Source organism: Jaculus jaculus, chromosome 6 (assembly GCF_020740685.1).
Source record: "Jaculus jaculus isolate mJacJac1 chromosome 6, mJacJac1.mat.Y.cur, whole genome shotgun sequence".
Taxonomy (NCBI): Eukaryota; Metazoa; Chordata; class Mammalia; order Rodentia; family Dipodidae; genus Jaculus; species Jaculus jaculus.
In genome coordinates, this window is record NC_059107.1 from 61,822,262 (window position 1) to 61,846,915 (window position 24,654).

The 24,654-nt window shown below is 46.7% G+C and overlaps 1 protein-coding gene across 1 annotated transcript; it reads right to left on the reverse strand.

Moving 5' to 3' along the window:
• Window positions 1-227: 227 nt before the first annotated feature.
• Window positions 228-20,971, reverse strand: Smyd5 (SMYD family member 5). Its single transcript, XM_004668287.2, has 13 exons — window positions 20,849-20,971; window positions 10,877-10,985; window positions 10,116-10,255; window positions 9,641-9,762; window positions 9,213-9,282; window positions 8,620-8,724; window positions 7,796-7,858; window positions 7,548-7,618; window positions 7,135-7,241; window positions 6,669-6,725; window positions 3,588-3,682; window positions 1,757-1,827; window positions 228-1,660 (listed from the first exon to the last, which is right to left on the reverse strand). Exons 1-13 carry the CDS (start codon window positions 20,942-20,944, stop codon window positions 1,507-1,509), a joined length of 1,260 nt encoding a protein of 419 aa, XP_004668344.1. The 5' UTR covers window positions 20,945-20,971; the 3' UTR covers window positions 228-1,506.
• Between the last annotated feature and the right edge of the window lie 3,683 nt (window positions 20,972-24,654).

Consider the following 24,654-nt stretch of genomic DNA (forward strand, 5'->3'; position numbering starts at 1 on the left):
CATCATAGCCTAATTCTGGGGATTCAGCCAGCCCTCAGAGGACTTTTGTTCTGGTTTGAGGAACATTTACACAGTAGAGTGAGTGAAGCCACAGATGAGCCCAAGCCTGGAGCACTCTTATTACCACCTGCTGGTTGAACGTGTATCCTTTTGAACCTACTTCCATGAATACTGCCCTGCCCCAGACAGCCTGCCTAGCCATCCTCCACAAAGCATTACTTCAGAGGTCTGTTAACACTCATGTTTTATTAAAAACAGTGGACAGGTAAAGCAGAGGGAGGGGGGCTGGCTGCTGTGAAGGAGTAAGAAGAGGTGAAGGGGCCAGCCAGGCATGTCCCACCCAGTTCCATGATCCTGGAAAGGGCCTATGGCATAGGCCCCTCTTCTCCCTGGAGCACTCAGCAAGATGGTGTGCAGGCTCCTTGGTGAAGGTAGGTAGGAAAGATTTGGGAGTGGTGGCTGTATTCCTAACACACCCACGCAGAGACTGAGAAAGATGCTTATCTGGGAAGGAGAGGACAAAGTCATGGCTAGTCTCTGAGTACTCTGTCCAATCCTTTAGGTTTCTGGAAGACTTCAGTGTTCTTCTGTGGAGATCTTAAGGGTAGACATTTGAGGTCTGTACAGGTACTCACTGACCTATTTCAACTGGTCCCAGGGAAGATTAGAGCATCCTAAATTAAGGAGCAGAGACCTGTCATCCCTCTGCTCTCAACCATACTAGTAGTCCTCCATGGCAGGAAGGGTGAGAAAGAGTGACGATCACCACTCTGGAGGAAGGCAGAGGCCTCCTGGCCTCTTCTATACATTGTGGGGTCAGCCACTGTGCCTAGGCCTGAGGATCAAGGCACAAGGTACAGTGATTGTGGAGCTTGGAGAAAGCATTATTAAGCTCTATTTCCCCCATGTCCAAACCATGGAAATGGTCCAGCACCCTTTGGCAGAGCCTTAGGGAAGATGCTCTGGAGGTCCAGACACTCCCAACTTTCACTGGGCAAGTGGCAGGCCTGATGCCTTGTCAGCTGCAGCTGTAGGTCTGGAGGTGAGGAAGGTGAAATGCCACATGCCTTTCCTTTCTGCTGCAATGAAACCAGTCCATTCTCAGATCTGCCACTGTGTTACCTCTCAAAAACAAATCAGTAGCTGGCTGAGAGGGGCCCTGCCTCAAGTGGATGGATACGGGCTAGGAGTCCAGGGGAAGGAACTGTTAACCCCTGAACCTGGTTCCAGCCCCTGACACCTCCAGTGGAGCAATGGGGGAAGCCAGTTTTGGAAGGCTCAGCAACACGCAGGGCCTGAGACAACTCAGCAGCAGTGTTCAGGGCATGAGGTCTAGTGAGGGTACAGGGCTTAGGGTCCAGCCTCTGTCCTACCCTTTGGCAGAAAGTGCTGGAAGGAGGGAAGGAAGCAGGCAATGGGAGTGGGGGAGGGGCTCCTTCTAACCACTTCACTGGGAGAAGGGCCCTTTTCCAATAGGATCAGAGGCAGGGCCACTTCAGGAAGGCATCACACATCAGTCATCTCATCCCCTAGCTCTGCATCTTCGGGTTCTCCTTCCTCTTCCTCCTCCTCTTCCTCCTCCTCGTCTTCTGAGGTCAAACTGGGTTCATCAGCCTCTGCCATGCATTTGGGGCAGGAACAAACAAACAGATAGTTCTCCCTGCAGAGAGGGGAGATAGTAAGAATGATAAGCCAGACCATTACTGGGATGGAAGACTCCAGAACTTAGCTGCCCATCCATGTACCCAGCTGTCACCTGAGGATCTTGTGGCGGCTGTGGCGGCTACGCTCCCGCTGACAGCAGTCTAAGTAGCTGATACAGATTTCCTGTGGGGGAGAAGAAGGTCTGTTGGTCCAGGCCTTCCATCAGATAAGACAGCTTTCCTTTTTTATCTTTTATTTTTTTCGTGGGAGGGTTTTTACTCTAGCCCAGGCTGGCCTCAAACTCACAGCAATCTCCTTACCTCTCTCCTCTGTCTCCTGAGTGCTGGGATCAAAGGCATGTACCACCACATCTGCACACCTGGATATGATCTTTTTTTCTCCTTTGTTTTTGTTTTGTTAAGGTAGGGTCTCGCTGTAGCCCAGGCTCACCTGGAATTCACTATGTAGTCTCAGGGTGGTCTCGAGCTCGCAGTGATCCTCCTATCTCTGCCTCCAAGTGCTGGATTTGAAGGCATGCACCACCCCACCAGGCTTAGGATAACTTTCTTATTTCCAATCATTGCCCTTTCCCCAGGAGTTAGGTCTGTGCTTCCCTTCAGCAAAGGTGGGCTGCCCTGATGTATTTCCAATGCCTCCAACAGGCAAGCCATTGTATGGCTCTAACCACCTGGATCAGAGGCAGCCTTGGGCCATGGTAAAAACCAGCCAGTGGCCAAGGTCTATAGCTTGGCTCAAAGGTTATCTAGGTGTGATGCTACCATCTGAGGAGAAGAATTCATCCAGGCTCTAGTCTTTGTACAAACAACCAGAACCCTCAGCCCACACCGGCCCCCAGGTGCCAAGCCAGCTACCTACTACTTTCTTAGAAGCTGTACATCTGTTGATCAAAAAGTGGCTAAGAACAAATTTTTTAAAAAGTGGCTAAGGACAGGAACCTGGATATCCAGCGCGCGCGCACGCGTGTGCACGCTCACGCTCTCTCTCTCTCTCTGCGGTTTCCTAAAGTTTAGGGGTTTTATTGTTGTTGTTGTGTTTGTTTGTTTTTCAAGGTAGGGTCTCAGTCTAGTTCAGGCTGACCTGGAATTCACTATGTATTCTCAGGGTGGCTTCAAACTCACAGTAATCCTCCTACCACTGCCTCCTGAGTGCTAGGATTAAAGGTGTATGCCACCATGCCCGACTAAGGCTTTATTTTTTTTAAGTAGGGTGTTGAGGAGGGGCTGGAGAGATGGCTCAGCAGTTAAGGTGCTTGCCTGCAAAGCCTAATGAATGGAGTTTGATTTCCCAGTACCCATATAAAGCCAAATGCACAAAGTAGCACATGCATCTGGAGTCTAGTTGGTCCATTTGTAGTGGCTGGAGGCCCTGGCATGCTCATTCTGTCTGTCACTCTTCTCTCTGCTTGCAAATAAATAAAACTATTAAAAAAAAAAAAAAAAAACCAGCCAGGCATGGTGGGATACATTTTTAATCCCAGCACTCAGGAACCAGAGGTAGGAGGATTGCTGAGAGTTTGAGGCCACCCTGACGCTACATAGTGAATTCAATCTGGGCTACAGTGAGACCCTACCTGGGGTGGGGGGGCACCTAGGGTGGAGGCTGGGGAGATGGCTCAGTTGTTAAAGGTGGCTGCATGCAAAACCTGCAGGTCCTGGTTCAGATAACTACGTACTCAGATCCATAAATTGCTGCATGCATCTGAAGTTTGCAGTGAAAGGAAGCCCTGGCAGGCCAATTCATATTCTCATTTATTCTCTCTTTCTCCAAAATAAATAAAATGTTAAAACTAGGGTGGGGTTAGCATACCTAGAGGCAAAAAGACTCAGGCCCTGGGGCAGCCTAACTCTTAAGGAATTCTAGTACCTACTGCTACTGATCCTACAAGATCTGCTGCCCACCCCAACAGCCCCAGCCCCACTCACCTCTCCTGGCTTAATATCTTCCAGGGCGGTGACATGTAAAAGGAAATTATTTTCTGGGAAGGAGGTCTCAGCATTGGGGACACAGCTGTGGTTGCCTGGGTCATAAGAGGCAGGTAATGAGGGTTATTTGTATATGTGCCCCAGTTTTGGTGCTGGGATAAAACTCAGAACCATGTATGACAGGCAAGCTACTACAAACTGACATCCCCAACCCTTAAAAAAAAATTTTTTTTTTTTTACCACAATGCCCTTTCTTTAATTATGAATTGTTCCTGAATGCCATTTCAAACATTGGGGAAACATATGAACAGGTTACATATGTCTTATAGCAGTTACTTTTTAAATATATACTATGTTTTTTAGATTAAAAAAAATTTTATTAGCATTTTCCATGATTATAAAAAAATATCCCATGGTAATTCCCTCCTCCCCCCCCCCGGTCTTTTTTTTTTTTTTTTTGGTTTTTCAAGGAAGGGTCTCGCTCTAGCCCAGACTGACCTGGAATTCACTCTGTATTCTCAGGGTGTCCTCGAACTCATGGCAATCCTCTTACCTCTGCCTCCCGAGTGCTGGGATTAAAGGCGTGCACCACCACGCCTGGCATCAACCCTTTAATTTTTTGAGTCAGGTTCTCTCTATATATCTTAGGGTCCCCTTGAAGTCATGATATCTTTCTTTTGCCTTCCAAATACACCATGTCTAGCTATGAGTATGAATGATTAAAAAAACAAAAAACAGTAGTTTAGTCCTAACAGATGGCGGCTCACACCTGTAATCCCCACACTTAGGAGACTGAGGTGGAAGGATTGCTGTCAGTTTTAAGCCAAACTGGTCTACATAGTAAATTCCAGACCAGCCAGAACTACAATGAGTTCCTGTCCGAAAAACAAAAACAAGTTTTTGTTTATTTTGTTGTTGTTAGAGGTGGGTTCTCACTCTAACTGTGAGTTTAAGGCCACCCTGAGACTACATAGTGAATTCAAGGTCAGCCTGGGCTAAAGCAAGATCCTACCTCAAAAAACAAAAACAAGGGCTGGAGAGATGGCTTAGCAGTTAAGGCACATGCTTGCAACAAAGCCTAAGGACCCAGATTCGATTCTCCAGGTTCCACGTAAGCCAGATGCACATAGTAGCACATGTGTCTGGAGTTCATTTTCAGTGGCTAGAAGCCCTGGCATGCCCATTCTCACACACACTCTCTCTGACTGTAATAGATAAATAATAAAATCTTTAAAAAACAACAACAGGGAGATATCTATTTGGAGTTTGTTTACAGTAGCTAGAGGCCTATTAAAAAAATAAAGGGGGGTTGATATTGTATATATGTAAGTACAATGATTGTGATAGGGAGGTAATATGATGGAGAATGGAATTTCAAAGGGGAAAGTGTGGGGAGGGGAGGGAATTACCATGGGATATTTTTTGTAATCATGGAAAATGCTAATAAAAATTCAAAAAAAAATTCAAAAGAAAAAAAAGGACCAGGCATGGTAGCATACACCTTTAATCCCAGAGAGGTAGAGGTAGGAGGATCACCATGAGTGGAAGGCCACCCTGTGAATTCAGAATGAATTCCAGGTCAGCCTGTGCTAGAGTGAGACCCTACCTAGGAAAAACCAAAAAAATAAATAAAAATAAAGAAATAGTGGGATGGGGGGAGGTGGGCTGGAGAGATGGCTTAGTGGTTAAGGTGCTTGTCTGCAAAGCTTAAGAACTCATGTTCTACTCTCATGTTTTACTTTTCCATGTAAACAAGAGTGCAATGTCGCACATGCGCACAAGGGGGCGCACGTATCAAGTCTGATTGCAGTGGCGGGAGGCCCCATCCTGTCACCTCCTTCTCTCTAATTAAAAAGAAATAAATAAAAACGCCAGTCAAGCCGGGCGTGGTGGCGCACGCTTTTGATCCCAGCATTCGGGAGGCAGAGGTAGGTGGATCACTGTGAGTTCGAGGCCACCCTGAGACTACATAATGAATTCCAGGTCAGCCTTGGCTAGAATGAGACCCTACCTCATAAAACCAAGAAAAAAAGGCCAGTCCATTGGACTTGCCTCAAAAAAAAGGGTGGGGGAGGGGAATTAGGGATGTAGGTCAGTCAGTAACAGAGTGATTGCTTAGCAATATGAAGCCCTGGGTTTGGCCCTCAGCATCACAACAAATAAAAGAACAAGCAGAGTGAATGAATGAACTGTTGGAGTAAAAAGGTCCAAGGGGGCCAAGTATAGTGGCTTATGCCTTTAATCCCAGCATTTGAGAGGCACAGATAGAAGGATCACTGTGAGTTCAAGGCCACCCCGAGACTACATAGTGAATTTGAGGTCAGCTTGGGCTAGAACAAGACCCTACCTCAAAGACAGAAACAGGCCAGGCATGGTGGCACATGCCTTTAATCCCAGCACTAGGGAACCACAGGTAGGATATTACTGTGAGTTCAAGGCCACCCTGAGACTACATAATGAATTCTAGGTCAGCTTCAGCTAGAGTGAAACCCTACCTCAACAAAACAAAACGAAACAAACAAAAAACAGGCTGGAGAGATGTCTTAGCAAAGCCTAAAGACCCAGATTCAACTGCCTCCCCTGGACCCACATAAGCCAGCTGCTCAAGATGGTACATGTGTCTAGAGTTCATTTGCAATGGCTAGAGGCCCTGGCACTCTCACTCACTCTCTATCTGCCTCTTGCTCTCTCAAATAATTAAAAATAAAATATTTTACTTATTTATTTATTTATTTGAGAGAGAGAAATAGGTGAGGGGATGCACCAGGGCCTCCAGCCACTGCAAATGAACTCCAAATGTACGTGCCCCCTGTGCATCTGGCTTACATGGGTCCTGGAGAATCGAACCGGGAATCTTTGGTTTGGCAGCCATTTCTCCAGCCGCCCAAATAAAATATTTTTAAAAGTAAAAGAAAGAGAAAATTCTAACTATTTGGGGGGGGGGGGGATGAAGGTCCAAAGAAGCACAGAACTAACTCCACTTCTAGCTTGACCTGGTCATCCAGAAAAGAGTCAACTAAAAAGGATGACCTGGCAAGGACAGAAACATGAGCCCAGCCCTTCCCCAGTACAGTGACTTACAGCAGCTCTGAAGCACAAAGAGGCCTGACCCTTCACAATTAAGGAACTCCCCAGTTGCTGTAAGACAGAAACATGCAGATGTTTTTCCACCCACCACATGGGAGAAGGAAACTAAGGCTACAAGGCAGGTACCTGCACTGCTGTTCTGCCACCCACCCCTTTTACTGCACCTTGACTCTACCGTATTACCTAAACTCACTTCTCTGAGGACAAGCCTTGCTTTTCCGCCTGTATTATCACCCTATTTTTCTGGCACACTTCTTCCAGCATGGAGTCTCTGGATGCATGTCAGGGCCCATTTCTTTATCTGTATGTCCTGTGGACAGATCTGAGGCTCCCCACTGACACAATGGGGTTCCTTTCTCCCACTATTAGCTCAGCACTCTCTGAAGTGATCATTTCCATCATCCAACTGGGGTGGGGGGATGTCCCAGAATGGGTGAGGCCATAGCTCCATCTCACCAACCTGCCTCGATATCCTTGTACAACTGGTCAATGAAGGCGTCCAGCTGCTCACGTTCCTGAGGCTTCAGCTCCAGAGCGTCACAGGCATGAACCCACTGGCTTAGGGAGCTGTGGGTTCCAGGTGCCAAAGTTGGAGAGGAGGCCCAGGTCATGGGGCTTTTCACCTCCAGACATGTTAAGCTCAGGTAGAAGTCTCCCACCCAGACTACATTTCTTTTCCAATGTAGGGCTATCTTCCCAACAGACCAAGACTCCTAGCAGCAAATTCCACTGCTTCATTCTTTCTGGCAGTGCTCCAGCCCATAACACCCAACCCCAACCCAGACTTGAGAGAAGCGTGACTACCTTCCTCCATCAACCTTCCACCTGAACCCTGAGGGATAACCTAATACTTTTATAACATTCTCTCCTAACCTGGTCCCAATTCCTTGGCCGTTGGTCCCAACAAGAGCAAAAAGAGACCGGAACCCATCTGGAGTAAACCACTGTGGAAGAGAAAATGAGGTGAGCAACAGAGGTACAGCCACTTGCTGCTCTTCCTGGTCTGACACTGCTGAGGAAGACTTCTGAGAGTCGGCCTCAGTCCAATGCCAGACCACCAGGTGGGGACTGGCTGGGTATCCCAGGAAGAGAGGCTGTTAGTCCCACCCTCCTATACTCACCTGGCTGAGTGCCTCCTCATAAAGGGCCTCTGTGAAAAGCCTCCGAAGAAGTTCCAATTGGCCCTGGTTTAGGGGAAGCAGAGAGACACTTGCATTCCTGGGGACTTCCCCTTAGCACCAAGCAGGTCAGGAAGATCAGATGAGGGAAGAAAAGGAGCCAGCTCTGTAGCCTGAGCTTTCCATGGGGGCAAAGACAGGCCAAAAGTGCTTATCCCCCCAAAATTCTGGTATTTGGATTACCAGTTCCAATCCAGTCATGAACCCAAACTTTCTCCCTTTCCAGCCCCTATCTGCAAGGCTTAGGACTGCCCTCCCTGAAGGCTCCTCCTACCCAGCCTGGGCCTCTAGATCACCTTGGCACTCTCCTCCTTTCCTCTAAATCCAATGTAAGAATGCTACCCTAGGAGATGCATCCTTTTCACACAGCTGCCTCCACCATGAAGCCCATCTGCAGGAAGACCTCTCTACTCAGTGGCTGTCATACCTCTCCCTGACTATGGAACCTCAGCCTTCATTTCCACATCTGGTGTTCTTACCCTCCTCTCTCCAGGGTCTTGCCTGCCCACACAATGTAGAGTACTCTCAGAACATGCATCCATCCCATTCCTGTCACCACCCCTCGTCCCTACTTCCAATTTTAGGTCCACATTAAGTCACAGAGATGAACAGTGGCAGGAATGTATGTCCTCTGAATGGGTTTTAGGGCTCAGATTCTAACCCAAAAAAGGCCAAAGGTAGAGCTAGTTTCCCACAAGTAGCCACAGACATCCCAGGCTACTTCCACAGGGTAGGAGCTAGAGACAGGGTCATAGCAGAAGACTAACCTTGAATTTGTCCCCAAGGAGTTTGTGAACAATTTCCTCCTCCTCATTGGCTGTTTTGTTACAGAACTGGGAGAAGAGCCGGATCCAATGGTCCTTATCTTTAGCCTGCAGGGGGCAAATACATGCAAAGGTCATGGATGTACACCTCCCTACTGGCACTACTGCCCAAATGGTTCAGGTAGCCTGTCCACCTTGCCCATACTCAACTACCCATCTCCCAGCTGCAGTGGGGCTCTCCAACTCAAAAGACTTCAAAAACAAGAAGAAGCTGGAGAACAACAACATGGACAGGAGGAGGTTAGAATGGGCTCTCTCACTTTATATAAGAAATAGGATTCTGAAAAAAGTGGAGTTTATCAAACATGAACTGCTGCTGCATAAGACAGACATCTTCTCAGAACCAAAAAGACTACAGACAAAATGAGGGTCAATACCCTATGCCTGATTTCTGCTTAGTATGTCCCTAAAGTTTTACACAGCAAGCAGCTGTCCTTCAGGAAGCCTAGGAGCAAATGCATCTGGGCGAGGGCCTTGAAATGAGGACAAGACTGAGACCCAGGGCTGAATAGGATCAGCCAGTTTCCTTGGCTCACCTGCTTCACTGTGGCCACCATCCGGGCCATCAGCATGATGCTTGCAGTCTCAGGGGGGTAGTGAACACTCCTGGGGAGAGGGGGAAAAAAAAAGGTTTGGCCTGGAAATTCCCTTCCAGTAGCAAAACCTGGGAAGCCCAGTCTGCCCGCTGTGGAGAACTTTTCTGCCCATCAATTGCCAAAGGAGAAAGTTAAGTGAGAATTTGATGACTCTGCATCCTTTGGGGCTTAGAAGCTCTTTTGGGGAATGTGTAAAGTGCTGAGGATGGTGGGACTGCCCATCCAGACTAAAGGCAGGAGGCTGAGGCTTAAGTCTATGAATGGAGGAAAAATCTGGGTTATGGTAACTTACAAAAGGCTGGCACCAGCTTCTAGGCAGACAGGCAGGAGAGAAAGGAAGGATAAGGAATGAAAAGTAAAATGCCTACCTCCATGCCTCCTGCAGCTTATTGAGAGGATGCCGGGGGTCATCCTGGGAGGGACCTGGGCACAGGATCTGGTGATACTGCTCTGCAGCCGCCAGCCGACATTCTGCACTGCAGTACATCACCTGTTAGGTGGAGTGGAGGTTAGCCCCAGGTTGTGGGGTACTTAACTCCTCTAACTGCCTTCCTCAGAAGCCTCAGATGAAAAAAGAGGGAGCTCTGAGGGCATATGGGAGGCACCTAACCTAGGTCAAGGGAGATCCCCTGTGAGACTTCCAAGAAGGCAACAAGTTTTCACTATTCATTTTCTGGACAATGGAACCAGGGCAAAGATGAATCTGGAATAGTTGCTGAGGCCTTTCAATTTCATATCCTACACAGTGGGCCTTGATGACCAGGGCACGGTCTGTCAGACCCCAGTGAGGACCCCAGTGAAGCCTCCCTTCCTCTTTTGCAAGCACTCTCCAGGGAGACTCACCTGGCAGTGGGGGCAGTTCTGATGGAGATCCTTTTGAACACTGCACAGCTCTGGGTGGGGCAGAATCTGGCCAGGTTTTCCAGTTAGCCTTTGGGCATTCTCCTCAGCCTTCTCCAGTGCCCGAAGGCAGTGGTCACAGGCTACAGGGGAAGCCAGACATGGCAATGTGTCACAAGAGTAGGGACCACATCTGTCCTTCACACAGCAGTATCCTTGGGGCTAAAATGGTGCTTGGCACCATAAAAACTTGGGGAGTGAATGGGACTACATTAATGAATGGAGTACATGAGTGAATGTCACATGCATCCAAAGATGGATGTCCCTTCTTCCCTCTCAGCCAGCCCTCCTGATTCTACCTGCTTCACCACCAGACTCTATGGAGGCTTCCCTCTCCTGACCCTCCTTTCACAGGCTGCCTATAGCTGATGAAAAGGCATTTGGTTGAAAAAGTTAAGTGCATCACTCTTGCTCTGATCCCTAACTCATTCACAAGGGTCATGTACTGCCTTTCAACAGGATGGCACAGAGCCCTTTAGCCTGATGTCTAGGAAGTCCAGACACTTAACTCTGAAAACTCTCAGGTTCTGTCTGTGAGGCAGAATTCTCCCAGGGAACACATCAGAGGAGCTTCCCATTGTAGATGCACAGCCCAGATCCAAGGGTGGTTCTCAGGACCTGTTCAACACCCAGACTGCAGCTCTCTTCCATGCACAAAACAGACTGGGCCCAGCAGCTGTGAGGAACAGGTAAGATGTGCTCACCCCGATAGCGATAAAGTGCATTCCAGAGAAACTGTGCAGCCACCAGGGGCCGTTCAACAAAGATGGTCTCTCCCTTCCGGATCAGTTGTGTGGCAAACAGTCCCTTTCCCTAAGAGGGCAGAAAAGGTACAGGGTAAGACATGGCTCCAAAGCAGGGCACAGTAGCACATGATTGTAACCATACCACTGAGGTTGAAACAGGAGCATTAGTAGTTCAAGGCCAGCCTGGGCTACAGGAGATCTTGTCTCAAAATACACACCTCTTCTGCAAACTCAAGACTCCCATCTTGGCAGAGGCATGCCTGAGGGATCCAGAAGAGAGGAGTCAGCAGCTTCCGTAAGTTGTCTGCTCTGGAAGAAGGCTCTGACCTATTTTCAGTTGCACCTCTCTCAAGGGAGCTGAGGCTATGCTGAGTAGAGAGCTTCCACAGCAGCCACCTCAGGCTACTAGAGGCGGGCAAGTTTCAGAATGGCCAGGACAGGGCCAAGGCTCCTAGTAGGCTGGGGCTTACTGTACCAGAAGATGGCATAGTCCTCCGTCCCCAACATACTTTCAGGATCCTGACAGTAGTGCTGCTGCCAGTATTACACTCCAGCCAGTCTACTTGGGGAAGAACCACACTTGGTTCTTCCTTGGTCAGTGGCGTACCCAACAAGTCTCAAGGGATGCACTGAAAGTACTGAACTATGCCCCATACCAGCCCTCATGGCTGTGAGTCAGTCAGCTACTTCATCTTTTTGCAACTGTTTCCCATGGCAGAAGTATTCCAGTACCTGCCAGGTAGTTTCCAAGATGCTTGACAGAGGACAAACTTCATGAATTCCCCTTACTAGTCAGTGTGGGGTGCATGACTGGCGAACAGAAGCATCACCCAGATTGCTGTTACACATGCAGAATCTCAGGCCCCACCTGCAACATGATGACAGAATCTGCATCTTAACAAGATGCCCAAGTGATTCCTATGCATGTTAAAGTTGGAGAAAAGCTAGCCTAGTGCATTACATTCATCACAAAGTGTGACAAAACAACCTTTCAACTGCCATCTCTCTTCTTTGTTTGGTTTTGGTTTTTTGAGACAGGAACTCATATTGTAACCCAGGCTAGCCTTGCACTTATGGCAATCCTCCAGTCTCAACCTCCTGAGTGCTGGGATTACAGATGTAAACTATGACACCCAGCTTGAACTAACATCTCAAGTGTGTACAAGGATGTAGAACCTGGCCTCGGAGCCTCGGCAATTACTGCCCTGCTCATTACAGAAGTGGGGCAGTATACCTGCCAACACTGAGCTGTGGTAACAAAGGAAGAGAAAAGATGCTTATCACAGCAGGAAAATGTCCGGTCACTGTGGACTGCTAAGTAACTTCCTATTTCCTTTTAGCACTGGCATGCTAGGGAGATGGGGCTTCTGCCAAATTTAGAGTGGCAAAGGTGTGCAGACCAGGATAGGCCTTGGGCAAGTCAAGAGTCACAAAAATTCTGGGAGCTTTATTTTATTTGAAATATTTCATGCATTTATTTAAGAGAGAAAGAGAAACAATATGGGTATGCCAGAGCCTCTAACCACTGCAAACAACTGCAGACACATGTGCCACCTTGTGCATCTGGCTTTACTGGGTACTGGGGAAATCAAACCCGGGTCCTTAGGCTTTGCAGACAAATAAATGCCTTAACCACTAAGCCATTTCTCCAGGCCCTTTTATTTTATTTTTCGAGACAAGGTCTCACTATACAGCCCAAGCTGGCCTTGAACTCACAATTCTCCTACATCAACCTCAGTGTTGGGATTATAGGCTTGGACCACCATGTTTAGCTCTGTAGACTAGGACAGGTAAAATAAAACCAAAGTTAAACCATGGTAGAACCCTTGACTGTTTTTTCTAGAAACCCTAGTCCCTTACCTGTAGCCCTAAGACCCAATCTAACAAAACGAAAGCTCCGCCTTCCTCAATGGGACAAAGCAACATGAACAGAGATGCATAACTCTGATAATCCTGACAATTTCAAATCCCAACACTGAACATACATATCTCTCTTCTGGAGAATCAAGTGCAGAAAAATAGCAATCAATACAAAAAGACAGGAGCTGGAGAGATGGCTTAGTGGTTAAGCACTTGCCTGTGAAGCCTAAGGACCCTGGTTTGAGGCTCAATTCCCCAGGACCCACATAAGCCAGATGAACAAGGTGGCACATGCATCTGGAGTTCATTTGAAGTGGCTGGAGGCCGTGGCATGCCCATTCCCTCTCTCTCTTTCTGCCTCTTTCTCTCTCTCTTGTCGCTCTTAAATAAATAAATAAGAGAGCTGGGCATGGTGGCCCATGCCTTTAATTCCAGCACTCAAGAGGCAAAAGTAGAAGGATCTTCACGAGTTCAAGGCCACCCAGAGACTACATAATGAGTTCCAGGCCAGCCTGGGCTACAATGAAACTCTACTTCAAAAAACTAAGCAGGTGAGCACACGCGCACGCGTGCGCACACACACGAGCTAGGGAAATAGCTCAGTTGGTAAAGTACATGGGGACCTGAGTTTGGTCCTTGATACTCAAATAAAATGACATGGATGATGTAATCCTAGGGCTGGGAACATAGAAATAAGCAGATACATGAAGCTCTCTGCCATATGGTATAGCTTAACTTAGTATAGCTTAACTGGCCAACGAAAGACCCCATCTCAAAAAGAAGTGGACCCTTGGGCTACAGGGATGGCTTAGCGGTTAAGGCACTTGCCTGCAAAGCCAAAGGACCCAGGTTCAAGTCCCCAGGACCCATGTTAGCCAGATGCATGCATCTGAAATTCTGGAGTTCATTTGCAGTGGCTAGAGGCCCTGGCACGTGCTCTCTCTCTCTTTCTCTGTCAAATAAATAAATAAAAATAAAATATATTTTAAAAAATCTTTAAAGAAAAAAAGAAGTGGACCCAAGGTTGTCCTCTGGCCTCCATGTACACCACATATATAAATATATAAAAATAAAATCTGAGTGCTCTGCAACTAACCTGCCAGGCAGAATGGACCTACTAATATAATAGTAGCATGGCTGTTAAAAGGATAATCAACCACTTTCTGATTGGATTTGAGACCTGGTCCACAAAGAGAATCTATGTCTTGTAAGCCTTGTCAAAGGCCTAAGGCTGGCCCTAGTAGGGAACCAACTACAACTGCTATGTTAAATGTACAGACTGTTACACTGCCTTCTAAATATTTATGTTTACATTGATAGATTAGAGTTGTTTCACCCTTGGTAACATAAGTTTCTTTTTGTAACGGGCAAATGTTAATAAAGAGATGCATATCTGAAGCCAGGCGTGGTGGCGCACGCCTTTAATTCCAGCACTCGGGAGGCAGAGGTAGGAGGATTGCCATGAGTTCAAGGCCACCCTGAGATGACAGAGTTAATTCCAGGTCAGCCTGGACCAGAGTGAGACCCTACCTTGAAAAACCAAAAAAACAGATGCATATCTGGCCAAATAGCTGAGAATTAGTAACTACTGAGTGGTCAACCCTAAACTAGACATCTGTATACCTTCTCTAAGGCTCAGAGAAAATGGAAGAGAGGGTGGAAAGAATGTATGAGCCATAGGATGAGAAAGAGTGCTCTGGAACACTGTCTTTTTTTTTAAATATATTTTTTAAAATTATTTATTTATTTGAGAACGACAGACACAGAAAGATAGAGGGAGAGAGAGAGAGAATGGGCGCTCCAGGGCTTCCAGCCTCTGCAAACGAACTCCAGCGTGCGCCCCCTTGTGCATCTGGCTAACGTGGGACCTGGGGAACCGAGCCTCGAACCCGGGTCCTTAGGCTTCACAGGCAAGCGTTTAACCGCTAAGCCATCTCTCCAGCCCTGGAACACTGTCTTTGGACACAATATAGGCATTACACCCATGAACTCACAGTATCTGTGGTTTCTTGTACAAGGTTGAGCCCACTGACATCATAGATTGAGGGAGGCAATCATGAGACCCCAGTACTCCCAAGAGGAGCTATTGGCAGTTAATGTTTGCAAGGGGAGGGGAGTCATGTTCTTCAGAGGTGTAGCCACCGGCAAATTGTCCATATTCCAGTAAATAGCCACCCTACCCCACCCATGCTCAGGTAAGCAAGCTCAAATTAACTTAGTGGGTCAAAAAAAAAAAAAAAGACATGAGAGCTGGAGAGATAGCTTAGGAGTTAAGGAATTTACCTGTGAAGCCTAACGATCCAGGTTCGATTCCCCAGCATCCACGTGTACCAGTGCCAGCTGCACAAGGTGGCACATGCATCTGGAGTTTGTACATAGTGGCTAGATTCCCTGACATACCCATTCTCTTTTTCTCTATCTGCCTTTTTCTCTCAAGATAAAAATGTAAATAAATAAAATATTTTTTTTAAAAAAGCCAGGCATAGCAGTGCATGCCTTTAATTCCAGCACTTAGGAGGCAGAGGTAGGAGGATCACTGTGAGTTTGAGGCCAGCTTGAGACTACATAGTGAATGAGACCTTACTTTGAAAACAAAAAAAAAAAAAAAAAAAAAAAAAAAAAAAGGCTCAGGAGTTAAGGTGCTTGCCTACAAAACCTAGCGAACCTGGTTCAATTCCCTAGCACCCACGTAAAGCCAGATGCACAATGTGGCATATACATCTGAAGTTCACTTGCAGTGGTTAAAGCCCCTGGCACACTCATATTCATTCTCATTCTCTCTCCTTGCAAATAAGTAAAAACATTTTTAAAAAAAACGATGAAAATAGAAAATTGAGTCAAATAAGGGGTTTAGCGGTAGTGGGAAGGTGATAAGAAAGGGTACTGGTGGTAAGTATGATCAAAATACACTGTGTATATGTATAAAACTGTCAAAAAGAAAAATTTCTTAAAAAGGAACTAGGGGCTGGAGAGATGGCTTTGCAGTTAAGCACTTGCCTGTGAAGCCTAAAGACCCCAGTTCCAGGCTCGATTCCCCAGGACACTCGTTAGCCACATGCAAATGGTGGCTCATTAACCTGGAGAGTTCGTTTGTAGTGGCTGGAGGCCCTGGTGTGCCCATTTCCCCTCTCTCTCTCTCTCTCTCTCTCTCTCTCTCTCTCTCTCTCTCTCTGCCTCTTTCTCTGTCTCTCAAATAAATAAACAAATAAATAAACAAAAAATTATAAAAATATAAAAAAATAAACAAAATAAAAAGGAGCCAGGGGCTGGAGAGATGGCTTAGAGGTTAAGACATTTGCCTGCAAAGCCAAAGGATCCCGGTTCCATTCCCTAGGACCCAAGTAAACCAGATGCACAAGGGGGCACATGCACCTGGAGTTAGTTTGCAGTGCCTGGAGACCCTGGCATGCCCATTCTCTCTCTCTCTCTCAAATAAATAAATAAATAAAAATAAGTTTAAAAAAAAAAAAAGGAGAAACGGGAGATGGCTTAGAGGTCCGAGCCTTTGACTGTGAAGTCAAAGGACCCCGGTTCGAATCTCCGGGACACAGGCAAGCCTGAGAACCCCCCCCCCAAAAAAGGAGCCAGGTATTATGGTACATGCCTTTAATGGTCCAGATCAGCTGGGCTAGAGTGAAAAACAAAAAGGAAGTCATGCATGGAAGCACACACCTATAATCCTGGCACTTGGGAGATGGAGGCAGGAGCATCATGAATTCAACACTAGCCTCAGCCACAAAGCAAGTTCAAAGCCAGCCTCAGCTTCATAAGACCCTGCCATTGCTATAGTCACTCATTTTGGTTTTCTGTTGTAGCTATTTTATTTTAATGTATTGGTTATAAAGACTACTTATAGGGCTGGAGAGATGGCTTAGTGGTTAAGGTACTTGCCTACAAAGCCAAAGGACCCGAGTTCAATTCTCCAGAACCCATGTAAGCCAGATGCACATAGTGGCTTATGTGTCTGTGGAGTTCATCTGCACTGGCTGGAGACCCTGGAATGCCCATCCTCATTCTCTCTCTCTCTCAATAAATAAATAAAAGTAAAGAATATTTTAAGCTGGGCATGGTGGTACATACCTTTAATCCCAGCACTTGGGAGGCAGAGGTAGGAGGATCACCATGAGTTCAAGGCCAGCCTGAGACTACATAGTGCCTTCCAGGTCAACCTGGGCTAGAGCAGGACCCTACCTCAAAAAAACAAACAAAAAAAATACATTTTTAAGACTATTTACAAGTCACTACTTTGTATTTTACATGTGCTCTATAGTTAGTGATTTGGAGAGTGTTCTTACTCTAATAGTTATAGAAGGACTACTAACTACAAAAAAAAAATAAAGATTCTGAATTAGGTGTGGTGGCACACACCTTTAATCCCAGCACTCGGGAGGCAGAGGTAGGAGGATCGCCATGAGTTTGAGGCCACCCTGAGACTCCATAGTGAATTCCAGGTCAGTCTGGGCTAGAGTGAGACCCTACCTCGAAAAACCAAAAAAAAAAAACAGGGCTGGAGAGATGGCTTAGTGGTAAAGTGCTTGCCTGTGAAGCCTAAGGACCCGGGTTCGAGGCTCGATTCCCCAGGACCCACGTAAGCCAGACATAAAAGGGGGTTCATGCACCTGGAGTTCATTTGCAGTGGCTGGAGGCCATGGCACGCCCATTCTCTCTCTCTCAAATAAATAAATGAAAATAAACAAAAAAAAACCCAACAACAAGAAAAAACAAACAAAATAAGAAAGACTAAACAGACCTCAAAGTTTATTTGAGAGAAAGAGGCACATAGTGCCCCAGGGCCTCCAGATACTGCAAACAAACTCCAGACGCATGTGCCACCTTTTGCATCTGGCTTACGTGGGTAGCAGGGAATTGAACCTGAGTCCTTAGGCTTTGCAGGCAAGCACCATAATCACTAAGCCATCTCTCCAGCCCTCATAATTTTTTTAAACGTTTTAAAAAATTATTTTTATTTATTTGACAAAGAGAAAGAGGGAGGGAAAGAGAGAGAAAAAAAGAGAGGATGGGCGCACCAGGACCTAGAGCCACTGCAAATGAACTCCAGATGCACATGCCACTTTGTGCATCTGGCTAACGTGAGTTCTTGAGAATTGAACCTGGGTCCTTTGGCTTTGCAGGCAACTGCCTTAACTGCTAAGCCATCCATCCATCCATCCCTTTTTAACTTTTTTATTGACAACTTCATAAATATAGACGATATACCAAGATCATGATTTCTTCCCATTACCTTCCCTTTCCCCTCCCAAAACTCCCTCCACTTAGTTCATTAATTTTGAAAACTACAAATTAACAGAAGCAATCCAAAACAGAAAAAAAAAAAATCACTTCACTGGAGGCCCCTTTATAGGTTTCATGAGATTGTTCTTTGAAACTTTAAAGAAATGAGAAATTTTTTGAAATAATCCTGGCAAAATCTTCCTATGGTCCTATGGTAACAAGAGGAAGATGACACAAAGTGAAAAAAATTACAAAAAATATATTTTTTCTTTGGCGAGGTAGGGTCTTGCTCTAGCATTTAATTTTTTTTTTTTTTTTTTTTTTTTTACTTTTTATTTATCTGAGAGAGAGAGGTAGATAGAAAAAGGGAGAGAAAATGGGCACTCCAGGGCCTCCAGACACTGCAAACAAACTGCAGACACATGTGCTACCTTGTGAATCTGGCTTATATAGATCCTGGGGAATTGAACTTGATTCCTTTGGCTTTGCAGGCAAGTGCCTTAACCATTAAGCCATCTCCCCAGCCCTGTTTTGGTTTTTGAGGTACAGTCTCGCTCTAACTCAGGCTGGCCTCAAACTCACAGTGATCCTCCTTCCTCCTACCTCTGCCTCCTGATCAAAGGCTTGCACCACCACACCACACCCAGCTTCAAAACAATCTTAATTGATGACTACTGATGCAACTATAGCAGAAGACAAGCCTATGACAATCCATCTGCTTAGCAAGTCGGGATAGGAATGTGATTTTCCCCAGCAGCAGATGAGATGCAGGCATGGAGATGACCAGCTGGGGTCTTGATAACTGGCTGGGGCAGGACAACTGAGCAAGGAAAGTGGCTGAAGTGAGAAAAGATGAAAAAAAAAAATCATTGCAAGTTAAGAGTGGTGGAACTCTTCAAAGGGTGGGTCACCCCAGGCGTACTAGGAGCTCTGGATGGTGATGTAGATGTGAGCAGCCAAGGACACAAAGGTACCTGGGCTGACTTCCCACTAAAGAAGAGGAGTGCTCCAGACACCTGCAGAGCAGAAAGAAGGCAAAGGAAAGCCTAGCAGAAGAAACTGGATCACTACAAAGATGCTGACAGCAGAAAACCAGATTTAACATTTTGGACAAAGATTAGTGATACACACAAAACATTATAAACCTGTTTACTTATAAATGATTTAACCTTTTACCCAAATAAACATAAATGGAGTCCATGCCATACCATTTTGCACATATCACCTAGCAAAGTCAACAAGAATGAAAACAGAACTGGAGAGAGAACAAAAGGATGTCAGCACTGAAATGAAGTGACAAAACCTTTAACCCCAAGGGTGAAAACAATAAAATACAACAGGAAGGGGCTGGAGAAGATGGCTTAGCAGTTAAGACACATGCCTTCAAAGAACCCAGATTCAATTCCCTAGTACTTGCGTGAGCCAGATGCACAAGGTGGCACATGTGTCTGGAGTTCATTTGTTAGAGACCCTATTGCGCCCATTCTCTCCCTCTATCAGCCTCTTTCTCTCTCAAATAATTAAAAATATTTTTAAAAAAACACAACATAAAGGGTGAATAAGCAAGAGTTTGAGAGGCTGTGGAAATGGCTCAGCAGTTAAAGGTGCTTGCTTGCAAAGCCTGCTGCCCAGGGTTCAATTCTCCAGCAACCTATGTAAGGCCCGACAGACATACATTTGCAGTGACACTAAGTAAAAATGAGTTTGGTTGCGTTAAACAGACTATTGCTCAACTCTTTAATATATGAAATTGTATTTTTTGTGTGCTTGACTCTTCATTTTTTTTTTTTTTTTTTTTGATTTTTCGAGGTAGGGTCTCACTCTAGCCCAGGCTGACCTGGAATTCACTAGGGAGTCTCAGGGTGGCCTCGAACTCATGGTGATCCTCTTACCTCTGCCTCCCGAGTGCTGGGATTAAAGGCGTGCGCCACCACGCCCGGCTTCATTTTTTTTATTACCAACTTCCATAATTGTAAACAATATCCCATGGGAATGCCCTCCCTCCCCTCACTTTCCCTTGTGAAACTCCATTCTCCATCATATACCCTCCCCTTCTCAGTCAGTCTCTTTTTTTATTTGATGTCATGATCTTTTCCTCCTCTTATGATGGTCTTCTGTAGGTAGTGTAAAATTGTATTTTTAAAACTGAAATATGCATAGTTGAATTTAAAAAATAAAAAAGCTGTTTCAGCCAGGTATGCACCACCTTGCCCATAATCCCAACAAGACGATCAGAGGGTTTAAGGCCAGCGTCAGGTATATAGTGAATTCCAGGACAGCCTGGGTTACATGAGAACCTATCTCAAAAAAATAAAAATAAAAAAGGCGCATTTTCTGAAAATATGACTTTAACATTCATACACATATTTGCACAAGTATACGATTAAAGGTGATTTTTACTTTTACTCCTCTTACATGCATTTTTTCATACTATAATGAACTAAAAAACATAATGAAAACGACGGTGTTACTCTTCTCAAAACCCGTGAGAAGCTCTCAGGGCGTTAGGGCTCCAGTCCTTTCCTAGCACTGCGAGTCTCACCCCCAACCATCTCACTCAAAAGATAGCCGAGGACCCACTCCTCTGCCCATCCCACCCCGGGTCCCCCCGGGCCCAGAGGAGCCACCCACCCGCTCCGAAGGGAGGGTCCGGCTCTAGAGGCCAGCGTCCACCGCGTGACCACGCCGGCAACCTGGACACGCGGGCAGACAGAGAGCCCCGGACCTCCGGCAGGGGCCTGGCCGAAGCGTCGGCGGCACCAGAACCTCATGGCTCTGGACACGGGCATGGGCCCCCGGAGCTGTCTCTCGGGCCGGCGGCGTCGGCCCCAGACTCACCTTGGCGCTACTCACGAAACGGACTTCCACCGAGCCCCGGGCGCGGCCTGCCACGCCCACGCAGAAGGAGAACACGTCGCACATGGAGGCCGCCATCTTGGGCACGCCTTCACCTCCTGACCCTTGACCTCTCCACCCGGGCGGGCCCGCCTCCGCGCGGGAGTTCCGGAGAGCGGCCGGAGCTGCCCTGGAGCAAGTCCGGGTTTCCGGGCCTAGGCTGCTGCTTGGGGCGGAGCTTTGTGCAGTTATGACAATGCCTTCTTGGCCAGCATCAGGGTTCATGTGTGAGGAGCTAGGGGTAGCTCAATGCTAGCACCCCCAGAAAATTGAATTTATTGAAGCAATTGAAGCTAGGTAGCTCAATGCTGGCACCCTCAGAAAACCCCAGACTGTGTATGAGTACTTAGTTTTGATGTATGTGAGTCTGAGTTCATGCTGTTACTGCCTGTGTTCCCTGTGTCTTGTTCATTGTTTCTCTGTGACAGGAGCTCCCTGTGTAACCCAACTTCCTGTTTCAGCCCCCGGAGCTAAGGATTACAGGCGTAAGCCATCAAGTGAATGGGCTAGGGAGATAGTTCAGTGGTTAGGGTGCTTGCCTACAAAGCCTAACGACCTGAGTTAGATTCCATTACCCACCTAAAAGCCGGGTGCATGGGTGCGGAGTTCATTTACAGAGGCTAGGGTCCTGACGCGCACATTCTGTCCTCCCCGCCCTCCACACACTCTCACTCTGCTTGCAAATAAATATTTAAATTGAGCAAAGACCTTTTATGGACCCAGAAGAGGAATGGGACACTAGGAAACTGACTTACTCCTTTTTTCTTTGACCTCTATTCTCAAACAGCTATCTTATACGCTGGAGCTCATTCACACCACCTCCAAATTTCAGGGCAAAACTTCTTTTCTCTAAACCTACCACAGAGGGGCAACACAGGCCTAAGAAAACTTGGGGCATCTGTGGCCCCTTTTGGATTCTGCAAGGACTTAGGGAGCTTGTTTTGTTTTGCTTTTTGAGGTAGGGTCTCCCTCTAGCTCAGGCTGACCTGGAATTCACTATGGAGTCTCAGGGTGGCCTCGAACACACGGCAATTCTCCAACCTCTGCCTCCCAAGTGCTGAGACTAAAGGCGTGTGCCACCATGCCCAGCAACTTAGGGAATTTGTGACCTCGTTAGTGGAGCAACCAGAGAGGACTGCATGTATGAGTCCACCTTCAATTAACAAAAAGAGTGGGCAGCCTGGAGAGATGGCTTAGGAGTTAAGGCACTTGCCTGTGAAGCCTAAGGACCCATGTTCACCTCCCCAGGTCCTATGTAAACCAGATGCACAAGGTGATGCAAGCACATGCTTGGGCACAAGGTGGCGCACCCATTTGGAGTTGGATTACACCAGTGGCTAGGGGCCCTGGCATACCAATTCTCCTCCCACCCCTTTCTTCCCCCACCCCCCAACACACAAAAATGAGTGGGCATGGGCATTGGTATTGTTCTAAGACCCAGACAGGGATATTCTCTCCTTCAGAATCTGAAAACCTCACCACTAGCATCTATAACCTCAGATAGGCCTGACCACACCCTATTTTGTTTCCTTGTCCCTAATTGATTTTGTATTTCTTGAAAAGGACCTTGTGGGGCTGGAGGGACGACTTAGCAGTTAAGGTGTTTGCTTGCAAAGCCAAAGGGCCAGGTTCAATTCCCCAGGACCCACGTTAGCCAGATGCACAAGGGGGCTCACGCTCTGGAGTTAGTTTGCAGTAGCTGGAGGCCCTAGAGCACCCATTCTCTCTTTCTCCCTCTTTCTCTGTCAAATAAATAAAAGAAAAGGACCTTGTGTCTGCATCTGATAGGGTTTCGTGGTGACAAGCCTAATAATATTTACCTAACAATTATTTAATTGGTGACTGACTTGCTTATTTTTTTTTGTTGTTGTTTTTGTTTCAAGGTAGGATCTCACTGTAGCCCAGGTTGACCTGGAATCTACTATGTAGTCTCAGGCTGGCCTGGAACTCACAGCAATCCTCCTACCACTGCCTCCCAAGTGCTGGGATTAAAGGCATGTGTCACCATGGCCACCTGATTTTTGTTTTATCTTTTTAAATTTAATTTATTTGAGAGAGAGAGAGAGAGAGAGGAAAGGAGAATGGTGTGCTACGGCCTCTGCCACTACAAACAAACTCCAGATACATGTGCCACTTTGTGCATCTGACTTTATGTGAGCACTGGTGAATGGAACCTGGGTCTTTAGGTTTTGCAAGCAAGCACCTTAACTGCTGAACCATCTCTCCAGCCCTGATTTTTTAATTTTATTGTTTTTTTACTGAGCCAGTCGGTCCTGAAAGAAGCAAATGCAACTGAGTTCTCTTAATCAATAGGACTTTGGATCCAGCATTTAGAAGGATTTCATGAAAACAAGGACAGAAAGGGGTTTTTGATTTTGGGGTGTTTGGGGAGGTTAGTGTTGTTGGTGGTGGTAGTTTCTAGGCAGGAACTCACTCTAGGTGGGACTGTTTTGGTACTCACTCTGTAGTTACAGGCTGGCCTCAAACTCACAGTGAGTGATCCTCCCACCTCTGCACCCCAAGAAAACCCCAGACTATAAGCACATAGTTTTGATGTATATGAGTCTGAGTTCATGCTGAGAGACCAAATATAACCATTGTAAGTTAAAAAAAAAAAAAAGGCCCAGGCCTGACTTAGAGAACTAGCCGGCCAATGTGCTGACCTTTTGCTTCTGTAAACTTTGCTTGCTTAATTGCTGCCTTTCCCCCTAACGTTTCTGAGGAATCTCCACTTCAAGGACAATGGAGATTACTTCATCAGCCTGGAGTGCCCCTATCTCCTGCCCCCAACTTTGCCGGCTGAAACCCCAAGCCAATCAGAACTGTTTAAATCAACCAATCATGTATCTATCCCCTACTTCTTTGTTCGAATTCCTATATGAACCCCTTCCCCCCAAAAGAAAGGGGCTCTCTCCCTCACTACCACTGTGCCGGACTGTGGAGATGGAGGCCTAGGCTTGCAATAAAGAAACCTGTTGCTTTTACATTCGAGTGTCTCGGCTTTGGTGGCGGTTCTCTGGGTGACTCCTGGGTGACCAGAGGACTTGGCTCCTGGTCAGGGGTCTTGGCACAACAATGCTATCCCAAGTGCTAGGATTAAAGGCATGCATCACCATGCCCTGCTCTATTTTCATTTTTTTGAGACAGGGTCTCACCTTGTCCTCACAGGCTGACCTCAAATTCACTACCTAGCCAAAGATGACACTGAACTCCTGATCCCCTTGCTTCCACCTGAGTGGTGGGGATTATAGGTGTGCTGTGCCACCATGTCTGAATCTAGAAAAAGGTTTCTTTTTCTGTTTTTTTGTTTTGGGTTTTTCAAGGTAGGGGCTCCCTCTAGCCCAGGCTGACCTGGAATTCACTCTGTAGTCTCAGGCTGGCCTTGAACTTATGGCAATCCTCCTACCTCTGTCTCCCAAGGGCTGGGATTAAAGCCGTGTGCCACCACAACCAGCTCTTTTTTTTTTTAATAATGCTGAGCTTAAGCTCAGGGCCTTAAGCATGTTAGATGAGCACTCTACCACTGACAGAACGGTTCTTAAGGTCTGGCCCTGGCTTCCCTCAAGCCTGCTATCTGGTATCCTGAGCACGGGTTGTTTTCCAAAGATACTATATCCCCAGGCCTTTCTTCCCCCTTGAGGTCAAACCGACTTTCTCCCTGCTGGGTTGTAGGGAGGGTCTCCTTCATGTCAGACCCAGGTGCCAAGAATGGCCTGTGCTGCAGAAACCAGCTCTAGGAATGCTCAGGC

What these genes read in the sequence shown, in the direction of transcription:
- Smyd5 (XM_004668287.2), bottom strand. Translation starts at nt 20,944, where the DNA reads ATGGCGGCCTCCATGTGCGACGTGTTCTCCTTCTGCGTGGGCGTGGCA. An exon ending in TGCACTTTATCGCTATCGGG is followed by an intron (nt 10,256 to 10,876) that starts GTGAGCACATCT and finishes CTTCCCCTGTAG; the next exon opens with CCTGTGACCACTGCCTTCGG. An exon ending in AAGATATTAAGCCAGGAGAG is followed by an intron (nt 1,828 to 3,587) that starts GTGAGTGGGGCT and finishes TCTCCCCCACAG; the next exon opens with GAAATCTGTATCAGCTACTT.